General features: G+C 38.3%; 1 protein-coding gene across 1 annotated transcript in view; it reads left to right on the forward strand.

Moving 5' to 3' along the window:
* The window catches only part of LOC141905682 (sodium/calcium exchanger 1-like), a 68,742-nt gene extending 43,355 nt beyond the window's left edge, over window positions 1-25,387 (forward strand). The window contains exons 5-18 of the mRNA XM_074794655.1: window positions 2,745-2,881; window positions 9,987-10,086; window positions 15,915-15,949; window positions 16,521-16,702; window positions 17,610-17,772; window positions 18,499-18,622; window positions 19,436-19,565; window positions 19,780-19,870; window positions 21,525-21,600; window positions 21,777-21,899; window positions 22,494-22,569; window positions 22,817-22,970; window positions 24,247-24,428; window positions 24,987-25,387. Of these exons, the coding sequence (XP_074650756.1) occupies window positions 2,745-2,881; window positions 9,987-10,086; window positions 15,915-15,949; window positions 16,521-16,702; window positions 17,610-17,772; window positions 18,499-18,622; window positions 19,436-19,565; window positions 19,780-19,870; window positions 21,525-21,600; window positions 21,777-21,899; window positions 22,494-22,569; window positions 22,817-22,970; window positions 24,247-24,428; window positions 24,987-25,121 (1,708 nt within the window). The 3' untranslated portion in view covers window positions 25,122-25,387. The remainder of the gene's footprint in view (window positions 1-2,744; window positions 2,882-9,986; window positions 10,087-15,914; window positions 15,950-16,520; window positions 16,703-17,609; window positions 17,773-18,498; window positions 18,623-19,435; window positions 19,566-19,779; window positions 19,871-21,524; window positions 21,601-21,776; window positions 21,900-22,493; window positions 22,570-22,816; window positions 22,971-24,246; window positions 24,429-24,986) is intronic.
* The last annotated feature ends 233 nt before the right edge of the window (window positions 25,388-25,620 follow it).

The raw sequence follows: 25,620 nt of genomic DNA on the forward strand, positions 1-25,620 counted from the left end.
TTCACTTCAGCTCTCGACTTCAGTACGATATAATTGATTTTTTGTTTTCTTTCTTTTTTTGCGACGCAATACCATGGATTATTGAGCTATGTAACTGAGCATCGAACTAATCTTTCGCCGAAACATTATTTTCTCTCTGCGCTCAAACAACCTTTCTACTATCTTTTGCACAATTATTTTTCAGAAGTATTTCCGTTGAATCTGACACGTTTTCATTCATTTATTTTTTCGTTTCCTTGCGTTTTTCTCGGATTTAAGACTAAGGTATCGGGGTTGTATCGATGTTAAATGTAGAATATATTTACCATTTCTGTTTCTGTTCCTTCATTTTCTCTGCATATGTTTCCTTTCTGGCACAATCCTTCCTAGATACAGATTTCTTTTCACCCTCGGTCATGGTCAAATTTAGTGTTCGTTCAATTTTAGATATGATCGCAAATCAGTTTAGATAATTTTTTTACACCGTATGATAGCTTTAACACTACACGATAGAGAAACGTTTAACAAAGATGATCAATCTCATGTTTTGTCAAGCGACTTGGCCTGGGTTTAGAAAATCGAAATATGGTCATCTCAAGTTTAAGCATCAGGTGTGGAAATGGAAAGTGGAAAGATTGTAGACATTTATGAGCTGGAGATTAACCCATCTCATCAACCTTAAACTCCGCAATCTTGAGTTAATCAGTAAATAATGTATGAACTCAATAGTATTCAGTTTCCATCAAGCTAAACACAGCTTTACATGAGATAATAAAAAATCGAGTATCCTTAATTTTACTCTTTCTCTTGAATTTAGTTGATATAGTAGATAGACCCTAAAATGTAGTTTATTTCAACTTGCAATAAGTCATTTTATAGATTCCCGCGGGTGGTTCTAGGAAAATTGGAAGGCTGGGTCCAGAAAAAAATAAAAAAGGCATTTCTCGGATAAAGCAGCCAGGTCAGGGCCTCTATTGGGGTTCTGTGTGGTTCCGCCCTCGGTTTTAGATATTTTGAAGAAATACATCAGAAAGGTGGCAATTTCCAAGAGGGCGAGTGTCAAACAGTTTTAACGATATCTGACTTGACAAAAAGGGTCACCTCAATGTGCAGGCAGGGGTCCAGACCCTGCAGACCACTCCCTAAATCCACCCTGATTTCTCTAGTATAGAGATAGCTACCCGGGTACTTAATGCGGTATTATGATCCATAACCGGAGAAATGCGGACTCGATTTCTGGCATGTCATACTGTTTAATCAATATTCATCGCCTAGGGGGGCCGTTTTTACCCTTGTGTATTGCGAACGCGGCGAAAATCTGGTTTATTCATTCCAAATATATGGCTCCGAGCAGTAAGAGTTATGCGGGAAAGATTCGAACTTATGACGAACCGACATGATCATGTTTCCAAGGTCTTCAATCAAACAGCGTCCTAATTCCTAGTTAGTCCGAGTGATTACGCGAAGGTTTATCAAATGAGTTGGGACAGTAACGTTATTGTTTAGTGAATATATGAGTAATGCACGGTATAAACTTAGTTACTTATTTGCGGAATTAGCGGAACAGACTTTGATGAGCTTCATTTACCTAAGTTTGCTGCGCAGTAAGGAGTATATGTATGTATATATTATATCCATGGTATATGATATCCATGGCTAATTGATATTCAAATTATTATAATCAGTGGATATTCACTTCTCTCCCATGTGCTGGGAACTTCTGAAAGACATCATGGAAATTTCCTTTCGTTTTTAATAATGTGCTCATAATTGATATGCAACGTGGCTGCGGATGGGTGGTTTATGCGCGACCGCAATATTACGAAATGAACGTGATGTAGGCCGTATTGTTGGTACGAACTGGAAATCGGACAGAACAATAAAATGGTAGGAATGCTCTCAACGAAAGCTACTTCAGCGCCATAAGATTCTGAAAATTGGCATTTGACGTCGATTTTTGCATCGTCGTCTAATAGATGTGATGTTCGCGTTTTAGTAAATATTGCATGGAATGCCAATTTGATTCACTGACGTTCGTAGTCTCTGCATTGAGGAAGCCTCGAAATGGCCCCTTTATATGTTACAATTACCCTACCATCATCCGCAGGAAATCCTATGAACCTTAAGCATTGTTAATCACGTGATTGGAGAATGACACAACGCACTTCTTTACTTAAGAAAAAGTATCAAATTCTGGCTCCGTTGAAGACTTGCCAAGAATTATTTCTACATGGCAGAAACATTGATTGCAAATAGAATTTGTTAGTTCAACCATGGACTCAAAAATAAAAAGAGAATCATCATGGTTGAACATGGTCTAAAAGTTATTTATGTTCTGTAGTAAAAGTAAGTTGCGTAATCATCCAACTGAATTACCCTGTGTCGGTGGTACTCCGTAGTGATCCCTTTGGTGAAAGTTTGTGAATTGTATTATTAGAATGTGTGTATATCAGGGTGGCCACTTACCAGGTCAGAGAATTCTTTTATTTTCCCAAAAAGGAGAATTTCGTTAAAAAGCTATAAGTTGGACATTTTTTGATTTTGCAAGATCGCACCTAAAATCAAACAGGGTCCGTCTATGTTTAACGTATTTGACTATGTTAATTGATTGGATTCTTAGCAGATAAAGTCGGGGAAAACAACGTACATGTCAGGAAATTTTCAGGGAAAAAGTCACCACCCTGATATATATTGACGTAATTTCCGAAAAAATCAGATTTGCGATATGTTTTTTGATTGAGAATAGATTTTGTGTACTGTTTCAGGTTTCGCCACGCGGCTGTGCGGTCAATGATGGGCGGCAAAAAACACCATAATCTGACCGTGCCAAAACCGGCAAAAATGGCCGAAGTCGTTGATGATGTTCGACAGATTCATAACTTAGACGTTCAAACTCCCAGTGGTGAGTATATATTAGCTGTGTATGTTTTATTGCAATAGATTTTGAAGACCGAACCACTGCTTGCAATGGGTCAATAAGCTTGCTTGTGAGGACCCATCATTAAGTAATGATAGTTTCTTTCCATAGTAAATTACAATGTGTCATAAAAAAGAATGCAAAATATGAAATATTCTAATATAATGGAGGAGATAAGATGAAGCCAACAAAAAACGAATGTGGCGAAATAAACAATTTTTGCCAATGAGGTATAACTGGCACTGTGCCAATTGTCCCACTTTCATCACAAGTCATATATCTGGGTTATTCTTAGATTTGTCAGTTCAATTTCTTCTTCCAATTTCCACTCTCAATCAACTTGCTTCGCGGCTCGTTCATCTATCAAAGTATCCTTGAAGAATTTCATTAAGATAAGGGAGTGAAAGATCAGTTGATAGAATGACAGACTCTCTAGAGACCGTCGTCCCAAACGTCGTGTCTTTTGATTTTAATATTTTTGATACATTCTACTGGAATACATTGTTTCCCCGCCCGTATATAGCTTGACTTGTACAAGCTAATGCTAAGCGGTAAGGGAAATGGATCACTTTGATTACTGATCATTCAGAAAACAGCATCTCATAGTCCTAGGATCAGCTAGAAACTTCCAGTTCCAAAGTTTAATTCGACTGTAGATTTATAGTGAGTTTTTACGATATAATTGAACTAGCGACTATAATTCTTCTGGATCCGGGACTTTTACGATAGGGTGAAGCTCGTGTAGAGAAATTCAGATCGACAGCAAGTTTTGGTTTGCGATCTCCTCCAGCCTAGCATGGGATCTTCACAGTTGCTGTCAAGCAGAGCGAAACAACCTTGAGTGCCCTTGTGATTGATGAGAAATGAATGAAGCGAGTGTCCTGAGCCGCACCAATAATAATTTGCTATATACACGTGCGGTACTATAAGGAAATCTTAGCTCGCCAGAAATGTGAGCCTATTGGCCACTAAAGGATGATGTTGGCAATTTTCAAGGGTTTGACTATGGCAATGCATAGGAATCTATCTACAATGTACACGGATTAGAGTGTTTTATTCGACTACCATGCATATGAATGTTTTGCAGTGGTCACACTACTGTGGCTAGGATATAAGCCCCTTGTTTTAGACCTAAAATCTTTGCAGTAATCTATTATATTAACTCAAATCATTTCACTTGCCTTAGAATATTCATTGATTTCATTGATGTCCATCCACAATATCCATTGATGTATTCTTTATATTTGATATTAGAGGTTCGATGTCAGACATGTAACGCAATATTTCCTTGCTAAAACCATCCGATCCCTGTTTTAATCTTTTAAAATTTTCTCTTTTGATATGAGGGGTTAGATGCCGGTAATGTAACTAAACATAGAACGTTCGTATTTGAGATGAAATATCAGATAACATGGTAATAAAATGGGTTTTTGATGTACATGTCATTTCGTAGTCGTCATGCTGTTTAATAATGACGCTTTGAAATATATTTTTAGACATGATTAGATAGTGACCTTTTTATCTGCGGGCAAAACAAAAACAACCTTTGCCAAATATACAAGATTGCGGTTATGGAAATGGTTCATCATATATATCAAACATGGCCATGCCAACTTTGCCCAAAGAGAACAAGAAAATTAACTTTAATAAATTATTTGACGCCTGCGAAAAAATGTAGAATTTCTGGTATAAGCTAATGTGGAATTGCAAATTTGAAATCGAAGTTTTAAGAAATTTCGGGAATTATGAGATTTGGCTACCGTAATTCTTAGCTGCAATCACACAAACATTTTGGCCCGGGCTAAATTTGGCCAGTGCCAATGAACACGGTTCACACAGGTGCCAAATGCCTGTCTGGCTGGGGCCAAATTTTAGCACGGATCAAATTATCGTGCATGAATTGGTTCGTAAAGTGACTCACTTCACTTTGTTTCAGAATTATTAAGTTATCGAGTGAGTGGTTTATGTGTGAATAGGCTCTCTAATTAGGTACGGGCCAAATTTGTCTCAGGCCAGGTCCGAGCCAAATTGCCTCCGTGTAATACCGGCTTTTTAGGCCCCTACCCCCATTCAAACCACTCTTAACATCATAAGACCTCTAGATCTCTGGCTGGAAGGCTCATGTTTGGCCCTGCCATCATGTGTGAGTGAAAAAAAAGAATAAATGGGATGAGCGCTACGGGTTTAATAGCTATAAAAATCCAACTACCGGAGACGTAAAGCGCTAACTATTGAAGCTCATGCAGATTCACGTCTGTTTATTTGATGTACTCGACGTGCCCAGAGGTGGAATTAAGTCATCGCGCGACACGACGTAGTAAATCAAATTTCACAACATATTAGTATAACCACCATCAACAGATTTGATTTACGTAAAATTCATCGGCCAATCCGCGAGCACGTGATTAGAAGGCAAAAATTCGATTTACGGGGTAAATTTGTTTCGTAGCTGACGGATGATGATGTTTTGATAGATATTCTCTTTATGCGGGATCGATTCCGACACGACCCTCCCTTATGGAACGCCATCCTTGATCGTGTTTGAACCATCTATTTACGATTCATAACCAACTCGCGATCTTACAAAAACCACGTCTACGCTAGTTCATTGAACCCGGGTTCGATGAAAACCCGCATTTGCAGCAAGTAGCGTCTACATTTAATGCAGTTTCTGTAGTAAGAATCCACATCTGGTCAATTGCAGCGCCTGAACGAAAATTCTTTTTGCAAATTGTCAAGGTCACATTTATTTACATTTACATTTGGCTACCAGGGGTACCGGATACATGAAAAAGAGACGATTTCAGATTAAATTATCAAACGAAAAAAGTTTTTTAATCAAGGTGTGTTGCAGATATGTAGCCAGTAGAATGATGCGTCCCTTGGCAAAGTTTCAAGGTCATACGATTCTACCCCGCAGCAACAAAACTCATATATGAATGATTACAATGATGTCACTGACGACGATATTGGAAATTTGAGAATTGTGAAGATGTGCTGCATATTTAAAGAGGTCCATGGCTTCCAGGGGGGACGGTGTATTGCAGACTAGTTTTAATCATGCCATTATTACAGACGTCATACAGTCAGATGGGGCTGGCTGACAAAATCAGAGATGCTTTTCTCAATAGAATTTACAACTTACTAAATAGTTAAATGAACAGCATATCTGAAACTATGAAAATTTGCACCTCAACTCCACCAGTCTTAAGTCTAAGCCATGACTATGCAACTGGCCTCTGGTATGTGATGAAGGCATGAATACAAAAGATTCGACACTAACTGTTGAAAAATGCATGAGCCGCGTTCACACTAGATTCAGCGCTTATGAAGTACCATACTTCACTGGTACCAAATTCACCAAAAATACGGCGCTTACAGAGCCAGTTACATTCACACTACGAGTCGCGATTCGGCACTTAGTAAGCCCAGTATAGTAGTCACCCAGTGTGCCAATAGATGGGAGTGTAATTAGTGCTAAGTGTTTTGTACTACGAGGATGGGAATACATGGCTACCTGAGCGCTGAATCTGTGTTCACACTACAGAAATTACGCGGCCAGCTCAGCGGCATACTGAGATCGAGTTTTCGGCGTGGAATCGCATTCCGCGCTTAATAAGCCGTGTATTTCTGTACAGAACTGAATAAGCCGCGAATAGGCCTCGAATAATTCCCAAGTGTGAACACTTAGCACCGTACTGAAATCCTAGGGTGAACGCAGCTATAGTTACAGATAAACACAAGAACTTATTTTGTTACATTGTTAGTTGATTGTGAATACGTTGTCAAGATACAATACAGCCTTTTTTTGCGAGGATGACATTCCATACCCCCTCAGTGCCTCCACCGAACGATTCACAGCGATTCGCATGCGCGATACTTTTCATCCGGAGTTTCGAAATCGGCGTCATTGCGTATGCATCGGTCGATCAATCCCCGATCCCCGAACCCTGTCCGAATTCAGTTATGATACGTTGTCTTTTTCGGTGTGTGATATCAACGCGATATTACGTGGAACAAAAGTCCTACTACACGTCCTCCAGGGTATATTGCACAGCTCATTATATGATGTTAAAACTCGTAGTTGGGTCCGAAAAATATCCGAAAATATGGCTTTACTGATTACAGTTAGAATTTATTATAAACGTGAATATTTTTCCTCAGGTGACCACTGATCACTGACAAACAAATTAGGGAAACTTCAAATTTGGGGAATTTGACAAATTTTGCCAAAAAAAAACCTCGGAAAACTTAGGGAATTCAGATCATGTTATTGACCATGTGCTTCTTTATCTACACGTGGTTCGATGAAAAATTAATGAATTTCAACATTTTCGATCTAGAAATTTCTCTCGATTCACTCGATTTTGTGTAATTGCAAAGAAAATCTAGCGAAAACTCGGGCGATTTATAAATGGGTGGAAAGTGGCCACCCTGCTGGAACCCGCAAGGCACTATTCTAAAACTGTTCTTTCCGATGCTGTTTTCTTGTTGTCGAAACTAAAGATAAATGACTGAAACTCAAGAATTATTCCTATCGATTCACTTTCAAGTCATTGATTGATCTCGGTTGTGAATGATTCTTGTCGACTGCGATATATAAATACATTCGAGTTCATTCGTCTCCTGTATCAGAAGAACGACGCGCGGGATGACTAATATTTCGCGTATTAGTCCCTTCGAGAACCGAAAAGGGAACTTTGCGATTTTTCGCTCGGCCGAGATCGACGAAAGATCTACAGGATTATCTTGACGAAAATCTAGCGTAAAACTATGTACGCACGTGTCTGGCCATTGCTCTTCCCTGTCTTTCATTACCCCGATGGGAACGGTGTACGGCAAAATGGAAATCGATTCTACTACATGCTTTATAGAATAGCCCATCTGCGCCGTGGCTTAAAAGTTAATCGCTCGATTTTATAGACTCCGAGACTATGAAAAAAAAAATGTTTGAGCAACGTAGGACTTATTTTATATAGCGGCACCCTCATAAAGAACAGTTTAAGAGAGGTACTTTAAGTACTTATATCACAAAGGACATTAAAATGAGGCTGTCTGTACATAGGCCTATGGTCTTCTTTGATGGTAAATGATGATGTAATATGATAATTTAGTTTCCCTGACAGGAGCATTTTTGGCCCGCCCAAAAACGTCGCAACAGGTCCGAGCCAAATTTTAGCACGAGACAAATGGGTGCAGTTGAATTGCAACTGGTACCAGAAATGACCCATTTCGCTATGTTTGAGCATTGTTTAGTATCGAGTGAGTGGTTTGCACGTAAGTGCGCTCATTTATTAGGCATGGGCCAAATTTGGCTTGAGCCTGATCCGTGCCAATTTGGCCCGGGGTGAATCGTCTCCTTGTGATCGCAGCTTGAGTTTAGTTTCGCTGACAGGAAATTTATATCTAATATAGTTAGTATCTGTCGAGTCATGTATCTGGACAAGCGTTCAATACTGCAGTTTATTGACTTGATGCACCATTTGTCGGGGACATCATCGTGTGAAAGTGAAGACTGCAAAAAATCAAGTTAACGCTTGAATAAAAATGGCGTGTATATAAACATCATCATCATCATCATCATCATCATGGACGAATGGGAGCCTCTTGAGGCCGATTGGTATCCGGCTCGTTTGGTGATTAATATCAGTTTAGGTGACAGGGTTGAAATAAATGTTTCTCTTGTAGCCATAGTTTGATTTGCATTTAGCCCATCTTAAAGATTGGCGTTGAATGTTCTTAAGATCAGTAGAATGGTTACCAAGTAAACATCTAACATTACATGACTAGTTTAATATTGATATCAATAATCTATCATTTCAAGTTTGGAAAGTATCTAGTTAGATACTCCTTACGAGAAATGCTATTGTGGGGGCGAATTTAAAAAATCTGTATTATTTCCAATAGGAACAAAGTACACAATAAGATCACGCTGGGGAAGGACACTGGACAAGCCAAGTTGGCTAGCGTTGTGTAGTGCAACAGTCTTCACTGGTTTTGTTTTATGCATCATTCATCAATTCGAACCATACCAAATGTTTTTTCTCCGGCCTTTCTGGTGCCTTAACCCACGATCACATAGAGACAATTTGGCCCAGACCAAATTGACATGGATCAGGCCCGAGTCAAATTTGGCCCATCCCTAATTAGAGAGCACATTTACATGTAAACCACTCACTCGGTAGAGAAGAATGTTTTTTCTTTCTTTACAAATAATCTGAATATCATCTTGTCATATCTAGGATTTTCCAAAAAGAAATGGTTATATCAGTTAACGGAAGGTAAAACATCGAGCTCACTATACCGCAAACCCTTCGGCATTATCATATCATATAAACACACGATAGCACAAATATATTCAACTATTGTTGATAAATTATCGAGTTATTCCTTCATTTACTGCTTTGATTGAATTAATGCTTTCCTATCATGACTAACCATTCTCGGAAACTGCGTACAGTTACCAAAGTGACAGCACTGCATAAGGCCACAACTCGTGCGTATGCTCTATCCTCTGAAGTGTGATCTATTGACATGAATTATAATTACAGGTGCAGATCTAGAAATATTCTTTTTAACTGACCCAAAGCTATCGATTCCCTTCCCTTTCTACCTTATTGAGCTTTCACCATTAGTACGTAAGTGATCTTTTTCGGACACAAGCACCTCGACCAAATTTGTTTCCATAAAGATCTTCTTCCATTGCTTATTAGGGCTGTTAGGCCATTATGTACCTACTTGACATACAGTAAAAACTATATCTAAGCGACCCATGTCAAATTCTACGAGCTAGATGCTGGCTTCATTCAAATGGGTAATGTAAACCTCAGAGCATTTCACAATTTTTCCTGTGGTTTTATTTTGTCACGTGAAATGCAAATTCAGGTGATAATCCCCCAGTTTATTGAAGTATTATCAAGTTTTTATCTAAGTTGATAGAAAACTGAATTTGGGGGGATTTTCACAAGTTCGGGATTATTACCTACATTCGCAAATTCAGCTAGTGTGTTCAGCGCTATGTGCTTAACCTTCACAGTGTATAGATGTTAAGAATTTTCTTTTATTGGAAACAATTTTCTACATTTTACAGAGGAACTATGCGGCAAATTCACTTTTGCGTCGCCGAGTTACTCGGTCCTGGAAAGCACCGGATTTTTGGAGGTCGACATTCTGTTCTACCGTAGCAAACCGTGAGTACAACAACAACAGCTTCTTGTTGCATTGTCGAAAACGCATATTGTTTTGTTTCCATGTTTCTTGTGGTAATGGGAATATTGTCATTATTATCATCACCATCAGCATTTTCACTTTATCTTCGGAATGGATGAATTTGATGTTGTGATACTATACTATACTATACTATACGTTTGTTTCAATGATAATTATCATCCGCCAGCCACTTTTTTTGATTGTTGTAAATTCTGTTCACTCAGTGACAACACTTCTGCCTCTATTATTATCTATCAACATGACTTGATACGCGTGGAATGTTAAGATACTATTTTTGTAATTAAAAAAATCAGGGCCGGCGGAAGTAAGTTGCCAAAGGCTCGAGGCATCACCCGCAAAAATTTCTAGATTTCATAATTATGATCAATATTTAGTCACAAACCCAATGAAATCTAAGGCATTTACCAAAGATTACCAAATAATTTACCAAATTGTTATTACAACAGGTATCCTGATTCAGCCTTCCGAAAAAATCATCATCACCAAAATTATTAGCCCGGCCAAAGCTGCCCCGGCTCCACTGGCCCTTTTAATTGTCGTTGATCTACTAATTATCATGATTAGAATTTGATTTCATTAGTAATTAGATTCTCTACTAACTTTCTACTTCATATGCTGAAATTTACGTTCAATCCATCTGTACATGATTTGCTAATATATATATACATATATAAATTATTATTATTCATTATCCATAGTTAATCACACCAGTGATCAGCTAGCTGTTTTCATCTTTTTCGGAATACATATTTCTCTTTGGCACAATTGAATTTGAGTATTTTTATCATCAAGCTTTTTAAGATATTGGACATGACTCCGAATGAACGAAACCCACAGTTGATGATTTTACAATTTATTTTCCGACAGTTTCACTTCATCATCAGAGAAACAACAACAACAAAAGAATATTTTCTTACGTTTCTGACGATGAATTTCAAAACTGTCAGAAAAATTCTAAATCATCAACTGTGTGATTTTGTTCATTATCTCTGAAACACTGTGATCAATTCCGTCTACGAGAACATGATTCTCTTAACCTACTTGATGTACATAGAAATTTATATAGGGTTTAACAACCTAGAATTTTAGGAAGACCAATCGCTAAATTTCGATTAAACTTCAAACTGTATTGTTGATGCTGGTGAATTATATGAATTGCACGCTGATTCGGAATGCCAAGCTTGGCCACCCATCGCCAATGCATCATCCATGCCAACGTTTGATAGAATGTATAATCCGACAATATTTTTTTGGGGTGTTTTTTATGTAACCTGTTTTTTTCCAGTGAGGCGACCGATGGCAGTTATTACCCCGGGATAAGGTAAAATATATATAAACAAAGCCGGCCTTCTCAAAGGCTCACTCTTATTATCATATTGTGTTTTCTTACTTAAAAAAAACGATTCGTTGGGTTTTTCCTATATCTTTTAAGAAAATCAAGATTTTGCATGATGACATTTTCAAATTTCAGCTTCTAGCTCTTCATTTACTACTTCAAAAAAATATACATATCATCATTATTACCATATGCGAACCACCATGGCTTAATGAGGCCCATTGTCTTGAAAACCATAATGAGCTACAAGCTAAAAGAATATAAAAAAACCTTAATTCTATCTAAATTCATTTTTCCCATGAAATTATTCCAAATCATCTCCATTTTTATCTCCCATTTTTGAATCACCAGATGACATTCCTGAATAAGTCGAAATCTAGATGAATTGAAGACTGCAGTGATTAGTAAAGCAACGTCACCGCGAGGAATGGTCATCGCTTTGGTTGCTTATTTTTGAGGAAATCTTGAGAGAAAAAAATGACATCGAATTGAGATCCCGCACTGATATAACGAGAAAGATGAATGGTACGATAACCACCATCAAACGTGGTGAACGGATAATAAGATATAAACCCACTATGTACAATTAAAAGAATTTAAAATCGAGAATTTATTTCTAAAATGTAAAAACATGACGTTACATTTTAGAAATAAATTTTTGATTTTAAATTCTTTTAATTGTACATAGTGGGTCTTATCTTGAGATAGATGAAGTCCGAAAAGTTTCCCTTAACCCTTTCAGTGCGTCTACACGACATTGCGGTGTACGAATCAGTGATGGATTTTGCTAGTACACCGCACTGCGGTGTATTGATTTGAATAGTAATTACTAATTATCTCTCTTGAAAGATGGCAGCACCTGTCAAACATAGTGAAATATTAGTAACAAACGATACACTGCACCGTGGTGTAGACGCACTATAGTGCTATTCCCGTTATTCAATACACTAGGGTGGAATTTTTCAGAATTTTCAAATTATCTTCAGCACTATAGGGTATTAATTAGCCAGCACTGAAAGGGTTAAGCTACTAATTAATTGATTCCATGTTTCGTCAATAGTCAAATGTCGAATCAATGAATTAGTAGCTTAGAGAAAACTTTTCGGACTTGATCTTTCCCGTTATATAAGTGCAGGGATTCTCAATTTGTCGTCAAAACATGGACATAGTGTTTCAGCAATTGTTAAAAATGACATGTTTCAACTTTTAGTCCAACGATTCATAGCTCATTCGAAAATGTATTCAATGTATATCAGAATCGTTATTTTCGCCCGCACGCCTCAATTATGCATGGTGGGTCTCGTATTACATCTAGATAGTTCGTCTTTAGAAACAGTATTCATTATTTGTCTCTGTCTTGGGTATCACCTTCACCAGTCACCACTATCCCCTGATCTTAACGCTTATTGTTTGAACGTTTATCGCATGGAAACATTTTGTTTGTTGGTGCATCGATAGTAAAAGCTTTATCATCTAAAAAATAAAGAACTGAGCACATTTGACGATATCTTTTTCCCATGCAGGTATTCAAACCTCTATGAATACACTGCCACCGTATATTAAGCCCTACAATAAAAGTTTGCAGGCCTAGCATTGAAAATTTCTGATCAATTCTCAAAATCCGGATCCAATTTGATGGTGCTTATCTGAGCAAATAGGATAGGGTTTCAAGCAATATCAGAGTCTGTGGTTCGAATTCCTGCATGGGAACAACACATAATTTCATTCATATGTTATATGGTAACCAAAATACCAGAGTGACGATAAATTTTGAAAATCTCAACAAGAGTTGTGCTCTATGTTTCGAATGTTGCAACATTGTTAAATATAGCACATACCCTATTGGGGAAGCTTACCCTAGATGTTATGATACATCATTGAGATTATTTGGATTACTTAGCTTAAATAAGGGTATGTAAGATGTTACTGATTGGGATGTATAGGTGGGTTATATCGAAGAAGCTGATATTCATCATATATATATATATATATATATATATATATATATATATATATATATATATATATATATATATATATATATATATATATATATATATATATATATATATATATATATATATATATAGATATTTTTCATACACTGTGTTGTGACTTTTGCTGTGATATCATTGGTTCTGAAGTACGGGTAAACGCGATTTCATGTTTAAGAACATGTTTTTCTCAGTATCGGGAGTATTGACATGAGTGACTGGCTTGTGAACGAATATCGGTGGTGTTTTGTTAAGGCGCGTTCACACTTTCCACTATTACGACTGTTCCAAATGAAACCTGGAACCGTCCAAATTTGGAGCGGACAAAATCAGATAGCGCGTTAACATGCGCATTGCCGAATTGCCAAGATTGTCCCTGATTATTAAGACATCTGCGGTTTATCATATTTCTGGAGACATCAATCTATGGTTAATTCTAGGACATTTTCAAAACAAGTTAAAGCAGATACTCCACAAGCAACACACGAAATAGACAGTTTTAAGATGGATAATATTTTGTTAACTTAAGCATTAATCTTTACACAATATAGGAATTATATGAAATCTGAAAAATATATCTTGATGACGAATTATTAGCCGCGATCACACAAGCAATTTTGGCAAGTGTTCACACTGGTGCCAAATGGGCCCGAACCTGTTTGGCCTGGACCAAATTTGGCCCAACCAAAAACGTCGGACCAGGCCCGAGCCAAATTATAGTACCAGACAAATGATTGCGTTTGAATTACAACTGGTACCGGAAATGATCCACTTCGCTTTGTTTGGGCATTGTTTAGTATCGAGTGAATGGTTTGCATGTGAACGCGCTCTCTAATTAGGCACAGGCCAAATTATACCCGAGCCTGATCTGTGCCAATTTGGCCCGGGCCAAATCGTCTCCGTGTGATCGCAGCTATTATAATTGAATTCATACTGCGGAGTATGAACCAGTTGGGACACACTTGGAACCAGCTTCTGTCCATACACACAAATTAAGTCCGTTCCAAAATTTGGAATGGACATGTATCAGTCTTTTAGGTCGGTCCAAATTGGAACAACAACCATTTTGGAATGGACTTGTGCTAGTGTGAACGCTTGTTCGATAGTTAATAGGAACGGACAAATTAAGACCGTGCTCAATAACTTAGTGTGAATGCACGTTTAGTGAGAACGTATTAAAGTTACCTCTTCATCCACAAGCCTTTCTTTGCATTTTTCCAAATATTTCCATGCTATTTGAAGGTATGGGATGGGAGTTGGATTATCTACAGACCTAGAACTGTGGTATGTACACACCATTTGAAATAGAAGTATTTTTCTTATCAGCCAATTAGGAATGCCGGTTTTCAATATCTGAGATGAAAATGTCGCCGGTTTTCAATATCTGAGATGAAAATGTCGACGGTAAAATTAACTGGCCCCTGGTAAAAAATGTAAGCCATCGATGACTACGGTTTAATTCTGTCTATACTTGTGATCTTGTGCGCTGTCAATTGGAAGCTTTATACCTATTTGCAATGAATCTTCTCATTTAGAAATCAATTCAAAGCAGAAGTAATTTGAATCAATTTTAATTGGAAAGAATTTGACTACGATTCGAAAATGCAAGCTGTCATTGAATGATATTTTGAACACCTTGGGTCAGTTTTATAGACCAGTGTTACACTCGTAGAACAAAGGGTTCTTCGGAAGAACTTTTTGTTCTACGAGTGTAACATCTGCCTCTGTGCGTGAACCTCTAAAGGTTCTTCAAAGAACCCGTTCAAGGGGGTTGAAAGGTTTCCTGAAGAACCCATTGCTCAGATAAAGGTTATTCGAAGAACCTTTCTTTGTGAAATGAAAGGTTCTTCGCAGAACATTGGGGTTCTACTAAGAACCTTTGGCTCTTACAAAAAAAAACGTTCTTGAGAAATCTATATATAATTCTACAATTTGACAATGAATCAATTGAGTTAAACACCAACCCCCTTGGGTTGATATGAAAGCAACCTCTGGTAAAGTGTGAGGAAAGTAAATGTGTTTTCACTAGATATACCAAGTTTTGTCTGCAATTCCTTTTTGGTGATTAGAATGCAATGTACACAGTGCACTGATATTCAAATAATGCATTTGGTTTGTCTCGTGTATGAATAAGAAACAAATCTCTGTTTTTACCGGTTGCACGTTTGAAAGAATATCATATAGTTTTGAAGGTTGCACGGTTTTGACTGATGTGAGACTTTTCTAGGTCTGTTAGATGTGGCAAAAATAATCCTTTACCGAAAGCGGGATGAGGGTCGTGATTCGATATCTGGGCATTTACTAACTACATATGTAATGAAATGACCATTTTCTTTCCCATCAAAGACTTATCAATTACCTGAATAATCAAATCACAATGAATGAATCTCAATTCATACAAAATTCATACATAACCCAGCTGAAACTTTCACCATCAATCGTTTGAATTCTTTTTCAGTTCCAAGTCAACTTTGCAGCCACCTATGGAAGTAAGTAATATGTACATACATGAAAATGGCTGATACTTTTAGGTGAAAAAATACTTCTTCATTACATGCATACCATGTAAAGATTGAGATTGGAAAGGCTAAGAGACATTATGCGTTATTTCCACTTAAATCTAATTTGGATCTTAAACCCTGTCTATGCTGACTAATTGACACTCTTGAGTGCTGGAGATAATTTTAAAATTTAAAAAAAATCCAGCCCAGTGTGTTGAATAAGAGGCATATTGCTTTAGTCTCTATACCAAAGTGCGATGTATTGTTAGTTACAAATATTCAACTGTGTTTGACACATGCTGCCATCTTTCATTAGAGATAAAAACTACTAACTACTAATTGCATCTATTACAGTGCGGTGTACTAGCAAAGTCCACCACCGATTTATACACCGCACTGAAAGAGTTAAGTCAATGATAACACTGCCATTAGGGGTTGCAAAATATTAAGTTATCACAAACTGGCTGTTTTATGGACGAGAGTCTTTATGCCTGTCGTCAAAATTCAATGGTAAGGACTCGAAACTTAACCAACGTCTGTTTTTTCTCATCTACAGAACGGAGATGTGATAGCTGGTAAAAGCGTTTCCCCCGGTGACGCGATGCTTTCCTCGAATCCAAAAATGTCCGACATCGTGCCAAACGGTAAAGAGATCGTCGTCACCGGCAGAGTTTCTGTCGACTTCGAGACGCGCGAAGGGTCGGCGAAATACGACAAAGATTTCAAGAAAACGTCAGGGACTTTGGTATGTAACTGTTCGCAAATCCATTGGATACAAATTTGAGAAAGAAAAATAATAAGCTAGTTCAATAAGACGTAGAAGACTGATTTTCCGGTGGAAAATAGTCACTTGATCTCACATCGTAAGCGGCATGATTAGAAGTTGAGAACCATATACGGGATTTAATCTTCAAAAAGTCTGTCGCGTGAATCTTGACTACGTAAAGCAAATGAATTGTGCTACTATGGAGCTGCGTTTCTATTGCGATCCCTTGATAGAAAATCTGTCCTTGCTTCACTCGCTTGTTTTACGTGACTTGTTCAACTATGAATGTAGTTGGTGTGAGCGAAATTGGTCACCCTATATTGTAAAGTGAGCACCAAATCATGCGACTACAACTGTCTATATATTCATTCGTTTAGTGGCTTCTAATGTTGAAAACCGTATTCATCCCCCCTGGTTGAGTGTAGGGTACTACAATACGCAGCTTGCTAAGCCAGCGCCGAATCTGCGTTCACACTACAGTATGGTATACTACTGATAGATAGTGATAGCTTGGGAGATATTTGTTTTTCGAAAACCGCATCACAATACATACAATATAATGGATAATCGATATTGATTTTAATACACGATGTGTTACATGGTTCCGAGGGATACAGAGCTAGCCGACAGGCTGTACTTTAAAAAAAAATCGAGGCAATGATATTTCAATCAGGTGAACGCGTAGTACCATACTGAGATCCTCGTGTGAACGCCATGCCATCTCTATTTAATATGCAACTGGCTGCTCTGATCGAAAGCGTTTACCAGAGTGCAATCTTATCACTTATCACTTCTTAATTGAATCTTTTGCACGAAATCACACGGTGATCTACTATTGGCATCACGTCTGCTGCTGTTGTATCGTATATATGTTTATATTCATCAGGTGTTCGAAGAGAATCAGTTTCGACATACGATTCAAATTCCGATCATTAACGATAATCAATACGAACCCGACACCGAATTCTTCATCATTCTGAAAAATCCTCAAGGCGACGCTGGCATCGGTGAACCCAGTATTACACGTGTTCTGATTATTGATGACGATGGTGAGTCTTAGGAGATTCTTTTTTGTTGAAAACTGGGATTTTAACCCTTAAGCCTAGCTCAGGTCGACTTCTGACCCGACTATCGCACCGACCTGGTTTGTCTCATGATCTCAAGAGCAAATGCACATTCAAAATAACTTCATTGGATAAATGAATTCATTATTGGATGGACAGTTCAATAAAGTGCACAGGACAAAAGACAGACATTGAGATAAAAACATTACAGCATAATGGAGCAAGTCGACTACAATTTGATCGTCGCTGAGTCTAAAAGTCATATGCCGGAATACTCAGCGCTGATTGGCTACGGCGTTAAGATCGGTTGTAGGAAATAGAACTTGTTCTATCCTAACGATCGGTCTGCGTCCAATTTGTCGCAGTCGTAAGCCCACTCAGGTCGAACGATTCCCAAACAAGAAATCACACACTTGACTGCTTACAATCGGATGATCTGATCGGATTTTAGTTGACCTGAGTAAGGCTATGCCAGTGCCAGTGGCAGTGCCAGCTAAATTCATCCTGATCAGATCCACGGTCACAAGGCAGACAAACTTGTGTATTGGATGCTGAACTTTACACTGTCATTAGTTGATCAAGATGGTTGATCAGTGGAATTTTTTGTCATCTTTGTATTTCCTATTTCTGTCGTCTTGCTACCTACAATCTTCTTCCTACTATGCCTCTTGCTTGATAACGGATCGATGGTTCTTTTCACTCGTTTTTCAGAACCCGGTGAATTCTCCTTTGACAAACCCAGTTATACTGCTGATTTGAAGCGCGGAAAACTAATCGCTCGCGTCGTGCGTGAGAAAGGTTCAGACGGTACAGTTTCAATCGATTACTCAACAATGTAAGTCTGTGAATGATGTCAAGATTTTCGATTTTTGATTACATCAGTATAATCGTATAATCTAATAAGCCGTGTTCACACTAGATTCGGCGCTTACGAAGTGCCGTATTTCACTGGTGCCAAATTCACCAAAATGCGGCGCTTACACAGCCATTTACGTTCACAGGTAGAGTCGTCAATTTGGCACTTATTAAGCCCAGTATAGTAGTCACCCAGTGTGCCAATAGAGGGCAGTGTAATTAGTGTTTAGTGTTTTTTACTACAAGGATATTGATACACAGCTAGCTAAGCGCCAAATCTGCGTTCACACTACAGAAAATACGCGGCCAGCTCAGTGCCGTACTGAGATTGGGTTTCAGCGCGGAATCGTATTCCGCGCTTAATAAGCCACGTATTTCAGTACGGAACTGAATAAGCCGCGAATAGGCCTCGAATAATTTCCTAGTGTGAATGCTTAGTACTGTACTGGAATCCTAGTGTGCTAGCTATAGATTCACAGCTATAGATTCAATCGGTATAAAGCCTCAGGAACCATTCATCTTATTCAAGAAGGACTAAATCAAAGACCTTCTTGCTTAGAAAGAATTTTCAGAGATACCCTACTAGGGAACAGAAAACCAGAGAAACAGCACTATACGAATGGGCTCTTAGAAATTTAAACCTATTGGACTTTTAAGGTTGAGTAAGGGAACCAGACACTATAAGAATATTTGCCTGCAGTAGGATATTGGCAATGTTAAGTGGGTGTTCGAACTTCACTGAATCGATGAATTTTATATTTTATGGAATATTTTTCCTTCATATTCTCTTCAGAGATGGTACGGCTAAAGGCGGCGAATCATTAACAGATGGCATTGATTTCATATCTACCTCAGGAAAGCTTACGTTTAAACACGGAGAAACCAGTAAAACTATCACCATAGACACCAGCAACGTCGCAAAGGTCAGTTTTGTATTTATCCCGTATAAAGTATAAAGAGACACATGTTAATGAACAATATCATTGTTTGTTACGCTTATTAAATCATTCCATACCTGAAATCGGGTTAATTCAATTATTTGAATCCTTACACACCCTCCTAGGTTCACCTAATCTCGACGAGATAGAATAAGCTGCTGTATGTTTTATTGTGTTCTCAAACTCTCATACTCCTCAGGGAACAAAAAATTTCATCATAACACTGAAGAATCCAAGTCTAGGTTGTAAACTCGGTGAGCACAGCGCAGCTCTGGGATTTCATTCGCAAGGTAAATTAAACGTACACGATTAATCGGTCCTCAGGTGAATTACTACGTAACCATTATTGAATTGTCCTTGTTTTTCTGTTCATATATTTTTCCCCTAGTGTATTTTTCCATTGTTACTGATACTGTCACTTGATCTCATATTTCCAAAAACAATGTCCTTTAAGGTGACTGCACACACGTAACATTTACACAGGGTCTGCTTGGGAAAGATTTTCATGAGAATTCTGTGGCATGGGCAAAGTATTGATCACATTTGATAATTTTTGCAATGTCAAATATCACTGACAATATGAACTTAAACTGAATCAATAGTGTGTGCAGCTGCCTTATGATCTAGGAGCTGTTTTTCCTGACTTTCTTTATGATTTTAATGAAATTCAAATTTCTTCTGTTGCCATCCAGGACCTGGTAAGGTCAAACGAACGATGTTTGTCGTGTGTATTACGCATTATAAGCAGTATTTAACCCGTATTTTATATTCACCTTGCGTCGTATGGAGTGATATGTGAATTTAGCCAGATTTTATTTAATTAGTTTAGTTTTTAGTTTCGTAGTTTCATAGTTAGTATCAACCCATTGAGCCCCGGGCTATGTATCCCTGGGTGCCGGCGGTGATTTTTGAAGTTTCAAAACCAGGTGGCAGCACATACCGTTGTTTACTTTCGCGAGCAGAAGAAATAGTGTCCTTAGTTTATGGTAGCAAAGTGAGATGGCAGCGCCAATCGCAAAATCGGGGATGAATCTCTTCTGTACCTGGGTTGTTTGTCACTAAGTTTGGGGTGGATTCCATCCGGGGCTCAATGGGTTAAACGAGTATAAATGAAACATATTCGCGAAAATTATGGAAACTAGCATTTAGAATTAAATTGAAATCGAAATATCATTAGGTTTTAGCTCTATCCTAACATCTCATATAATCAGAGTTAAGCCTATTGCACACAAAACGAGAAATACAAAACAGAGACTTTTTTGTTTGTTACGTAACTGCTCATTCCCCTGACAAAAAGAACCTGCTAGCAAGAACATTGTTTAGGTTGACAACTGCTTATGATCGGCAATTGCTGCATGATGTCAGAGTGAAAAGCAAAACAGGAAACGCCGAAATGCAATAACCAATAAGTGACAACGAGGGCATCACATGGCTGATCAGAATCACTGCCATCTTGATGTCATATCACATGTAATACAATTAATTTGCTCAGTACTCATGGCACTGAAGGTTTGTTGTTTAAATATATTGTCCTGTTTTGTTCTGTACAATACACAGCAAGCAAACTAAACATTGAAATGCATATAAACGCAAAATCTGTTTATTGTTTTTCTCCTACCATGTGCAGTAGGCTTTAGGATATGGGATTGTAGTTTTGAAATCGAATTCATTCATGTTCATTGATAGTGTTAATGAGTGATTGCATGGCAGAACTACTATATTTTTTGCTTTGGTTTACGGAATAGCGATTCCTGGCCCCCAAAATTAAACGTTTTTCTTATTTTCACCTCTGGTAAAAAACGAAGCCAGTCTTTAAGAACGTTTTTAGTAAGCATAGTCCCTGAATACTTTTACTTATTTGTGATTAGTTCTTTCATTGATTTGGCAAGAAAAATCGTAATTTACTGACTAGTTATGTAGTGAAATTTTTTTTTTTTGTTTCAGATAAACTTGGTGAAGCACTAGCGAATGTGTTGGATGCTGAATCAGAAGATCAGACCTGGGGTGAACAAATAATAGCGTACGTAGCCGTAAAACCGGACAGCCAATTTTGCTTGTGAAGATGAAAATTGATCCGTTTGATGCAAATCCGTTAAATCGTTATTTAACTCCCAATAGATACTTGCTAATATACATCTTGTGTACATTTCGAGATTTGTGATTACAAAATCATCCGATTTTTCGATACAATTACAGGGCTATGACTGTTAGCGAAGATGAAGACGAAGATGGCAATCCAATTCCGCTTCATTGGTATGATTATCTGCTACATTTCATCATGTTCTTCTGGAAGGTTTTCTTCGCCCTTATACCGCCTCGGTACGTATGAAATAGAGTACTGTTGTATTTAATCATATTAAGCGCATGGATCAGCAGTCGGTCAAGGATACTAGAAATGTATGGTAGGTGTTCTCTGATGACTTACCCGCGAAACGAACCTTGCAACTTCCAGTGAAGCCAACAGAGAATGCAATGAAGTATTAATTAAACTTATATATATGAGCTGCGATCACACAGAGACGATTTGGCCCGGCCCAAATTGGCACGGATCAGGCTCAAGCCAGTATTAAACAATGCTCAGACAAAGCAAAGCGAGTCATTTCCAGAATCAGTTGCAATTCAAACGCAATCATTTGTCCTGTGCAAAAATTTGGTTCGAGCCTGGCCCAGGTTTTTGATCAGGCCAAATTTGGCCCGAGCCAAAAATGCTTGTGATTGAGGCTAAATTTGGCCTGTGCTTAGTTAGAGAGCGTGTTTACACGCAAACCACTAACTCGATACTAAAAAATGCCTAAACAAAGCGAAGTGAGTCACTTCAAGAACTTAATTGCAATTCACAGGCAATAATTCAACTGCCCTCTTATTCAATTTCCTCCACACACTTATGATGTTTTACATGACTATAACTTTCAGAAATATAGCTGGGGCGTGGCCAGCCTTCTTTTTATCACTGTTGGGTATAGCTTTACTGACTGCGTTCGTTGAACAGGTAAGGGCATTTTCGGTGCGGTTATTTGGGGTTAGGTGTTAAATGAATCGGACTTTAGACACGTCATTGTTTGCTTGTACTCAAATTTGATGGCATCGCGAGATTCAGCCATTTTCAATGCCGTATATAAAATGCATAAGTAACGAGTAAGAAGATTCAAAAGATTTTCATGTGTAGAATTGCTAGAATTTACGTTCCTCTGTTGAGTTGTTGAAAAAAGGATTATATTTGAGACTTCTTTTTTCAGTTGGGACATTTACTCGGCTGCGTGATAAACCTTCGTACTGCAGTGACGGGTATAACCATTGTTGCCTTAGGAACAAGTTTACCGGATACGTTTGCGAGTCGTACTGCTGCCTTACACGACGAATATGCTGATGCTGCTATTGGCAACGTAACAGGTAAAGAAGTGTTACGTATATGTTTGTTGTTCAAGTTGTTTGCGTAGTGATATAAGGGCCCTTCTATACTACTCCATGTAAAGCATTTCTCACATTAAGAAAAAAAAATGAAATTTCCATAATGCAAAATTGCCTTTCCAAAATCCACGGTAGTTGGTGTCTACCTGTTAAAGGCAGCCAACAAAACCCCAATCAGTTCAGACTGTTTGGACGACCCCAATCAGTTCAGACTGTTTGGACGATTGTGCGGATGAACCAGAACTAAATTTTCAATTATGTACTTTGATTTAAACAAACAATGCTGTAAATTCGACCGCTGATCACAGAATTATATCTGTACTTGGATTTCCGATTTTAAAATCAGACCCTGTTTTGCTCCTAGCAGGTGTGTTGGGTTTGTAAAGGCTGGCTTATTTTGACCTGCAACTCGACGCCTACCAATGCAACTAGGTTTATTGACAGCTAGTGACCTACAGTAGGCCGCCAGTTGCCGTCATATCCGCTTGACGCAAGCCGGCTTATAGCAGGAGCCCGATGCCTACCAACTTGTCGCAAGCCGTATCTGGGTAGTTGCCGGGTCTACGATGTTCTCCGGTCTACGGTGGACCGATAGTTACTATTAAGCCCAACTGAACTGCATTAATAAGCAACTGGAAAAGACAACCTTTGTCATAATTATATTACTAAGCATAAGACTTTTATGGTAGAATGCTTAAAATTAAACAAGGAGCCGATACACCCCTTTATACCTTTTAACTCATAAACTGAAATAAGTGGGGAAAGACTGGCTATATTGCGCACATCCTCCCCGGCAGGAATTCGAACCTGATGGCAACCTGTTGATCAAGATTGCCAGGGTACGAAAAACCCTGCCACACTAGACCGGGTGCGCAGCTTAGAAGATGTCATTATTAGCCAATCAGATATCCCGTTTTATTTTAGCCCGGGTTTTCCCATTGATAGTTCTTTCGTGAAATTTGCCTCAGCGATTATACAACGGGCAATCTGATTGGTGCCGCAAGTTTTCGCGCGGCAAAGCTGCGCATGTACTTGCGCACCCAGCCTAGTGTGCCTGGGGTTTGTGCCGTGGCTGAGTGTAGCGATGCCATCCGGTTCGAATCCCTACTGGGGGAGGATGGATCATGTATCATGCTAGTTGAGCTCAGTTGCTGGGAATCAAGAGTGCAGTCGACAGGGTCTGGTCGCGGGTCGAAGAATTTTCTTCCAATTCATCCCTTGAAAATTCCAGATATCAATATTGATGAATCTATTACAGGTAGCAACAGTGTGAATGTATTCCTCGGTCTCGGTTTGCCGTGGGTGTTGGGCACGTTATATGAACAATTCGTAAATGGAGATGGACGTATGCGAGTCGACTCGGAAAACGTGTTTCAATCAACAATATTCTTCACTACAGCGGCTGTTATCTGTATTTTCTTGTTGTATTTTAGAAGATTTGTAAGTATTAGTCTTACTGCTCCTTATTTTTTTCTTGCAGTCAAAAACTGCGATCACGGGAGCATTTTTGGCCCCAACCCAAAACGTTGGACCTGGCTCGAACCAAATTTTAGCACGGGTAAAATTACCGAGTATCAATTGCTATAATTTCCAAGAGTGACTCACTTGTATCGAGTGAGTGGTTTACGACTTGTGTGAACGCGCCGTCTAGGTAGGCATGAGCCAAATTTGATGTGATCGCGGTTATAACTTATTTCAAGGGGCCTGAATGTCCTAGTGATTGTACAGCTTCAGTAGCTATGTTTAGGCCCCTATAATCAATCTACTAATTCTGCCATGTTCCATGTAAACTATTTGTAATTTTATATCTAATTGATCATGAAATGGATATTATTACGATTATCATTATTATTCTTAATCTTATTATAAAGACCTTGGGTAATACCATCACTAAAATAAGTGATATAAAATGCATATTTCAATGATTTCACGATTTGTGTATCAGTTTCCAATTTATTTTTGATGCTGATTGATGAAATATTTCCTTATGAATTTTAGGCGTTAGGTGGAGAGTTAGGTGGGAAGGCAGTGGTGAAATGGTTATGTGGTGGTACACTGTTTCTGTTATGGGTGGCTTACATCACGTTATCGAGTCTAGTCGCCTACGATAGTTTATGGAAATTAACTTTTTAAACTGATATCCAGTACACACAGTAGACATTCAGGAGCTTCATTATGTGAAATACTATTTAAAGACAGTTGAAGACAATGGACGAAATGGGCATTGGAATGCTTAATCGCATCCCAAGCAAAGACGAGTCATAGGATAGAATATGGATAATCGAATATGGATGTTTGTCACTAAAACTTATATAAACAGTGTTATAATTCTGTAAATGATATTTGATTGTGAAATATGTGGTGACGGATCTTGAATGGCACTTAGGTTTGGATGTAAGGCAGATGTGGAAGTTCACCTTAAGTTATATCATGGGCGTATAGGTTATACCTTCGTGGTTATATCTACACCAACCGAGAAGAGAATCCAAGATTGATTGTTAATCTTGGGTTTATGAAAGTACTGCCTTTCTGATATCATGCCTGTGAACCAATTGGATATTATGGATATTGTACCCGGTATTCCGGGGTATCCTCAATGTTTTTCACGGGTATCCTTCTAAATTCAGAAGAA

This window comes from Tubulanus polymorphus, chromosome 5 (genome assembly GCF_964204645.1).
Source record: "Tubulanus polymorphus chromosome 5, tnTubPoly1.2, whole genome shotgun sequence".
NCBI lineage: Eukaryota > Metazoa > Nemertea > Palaeonemertea > Tubulaniformes > Tubulanidae > Tubulanus > Tubulanus polymorphus.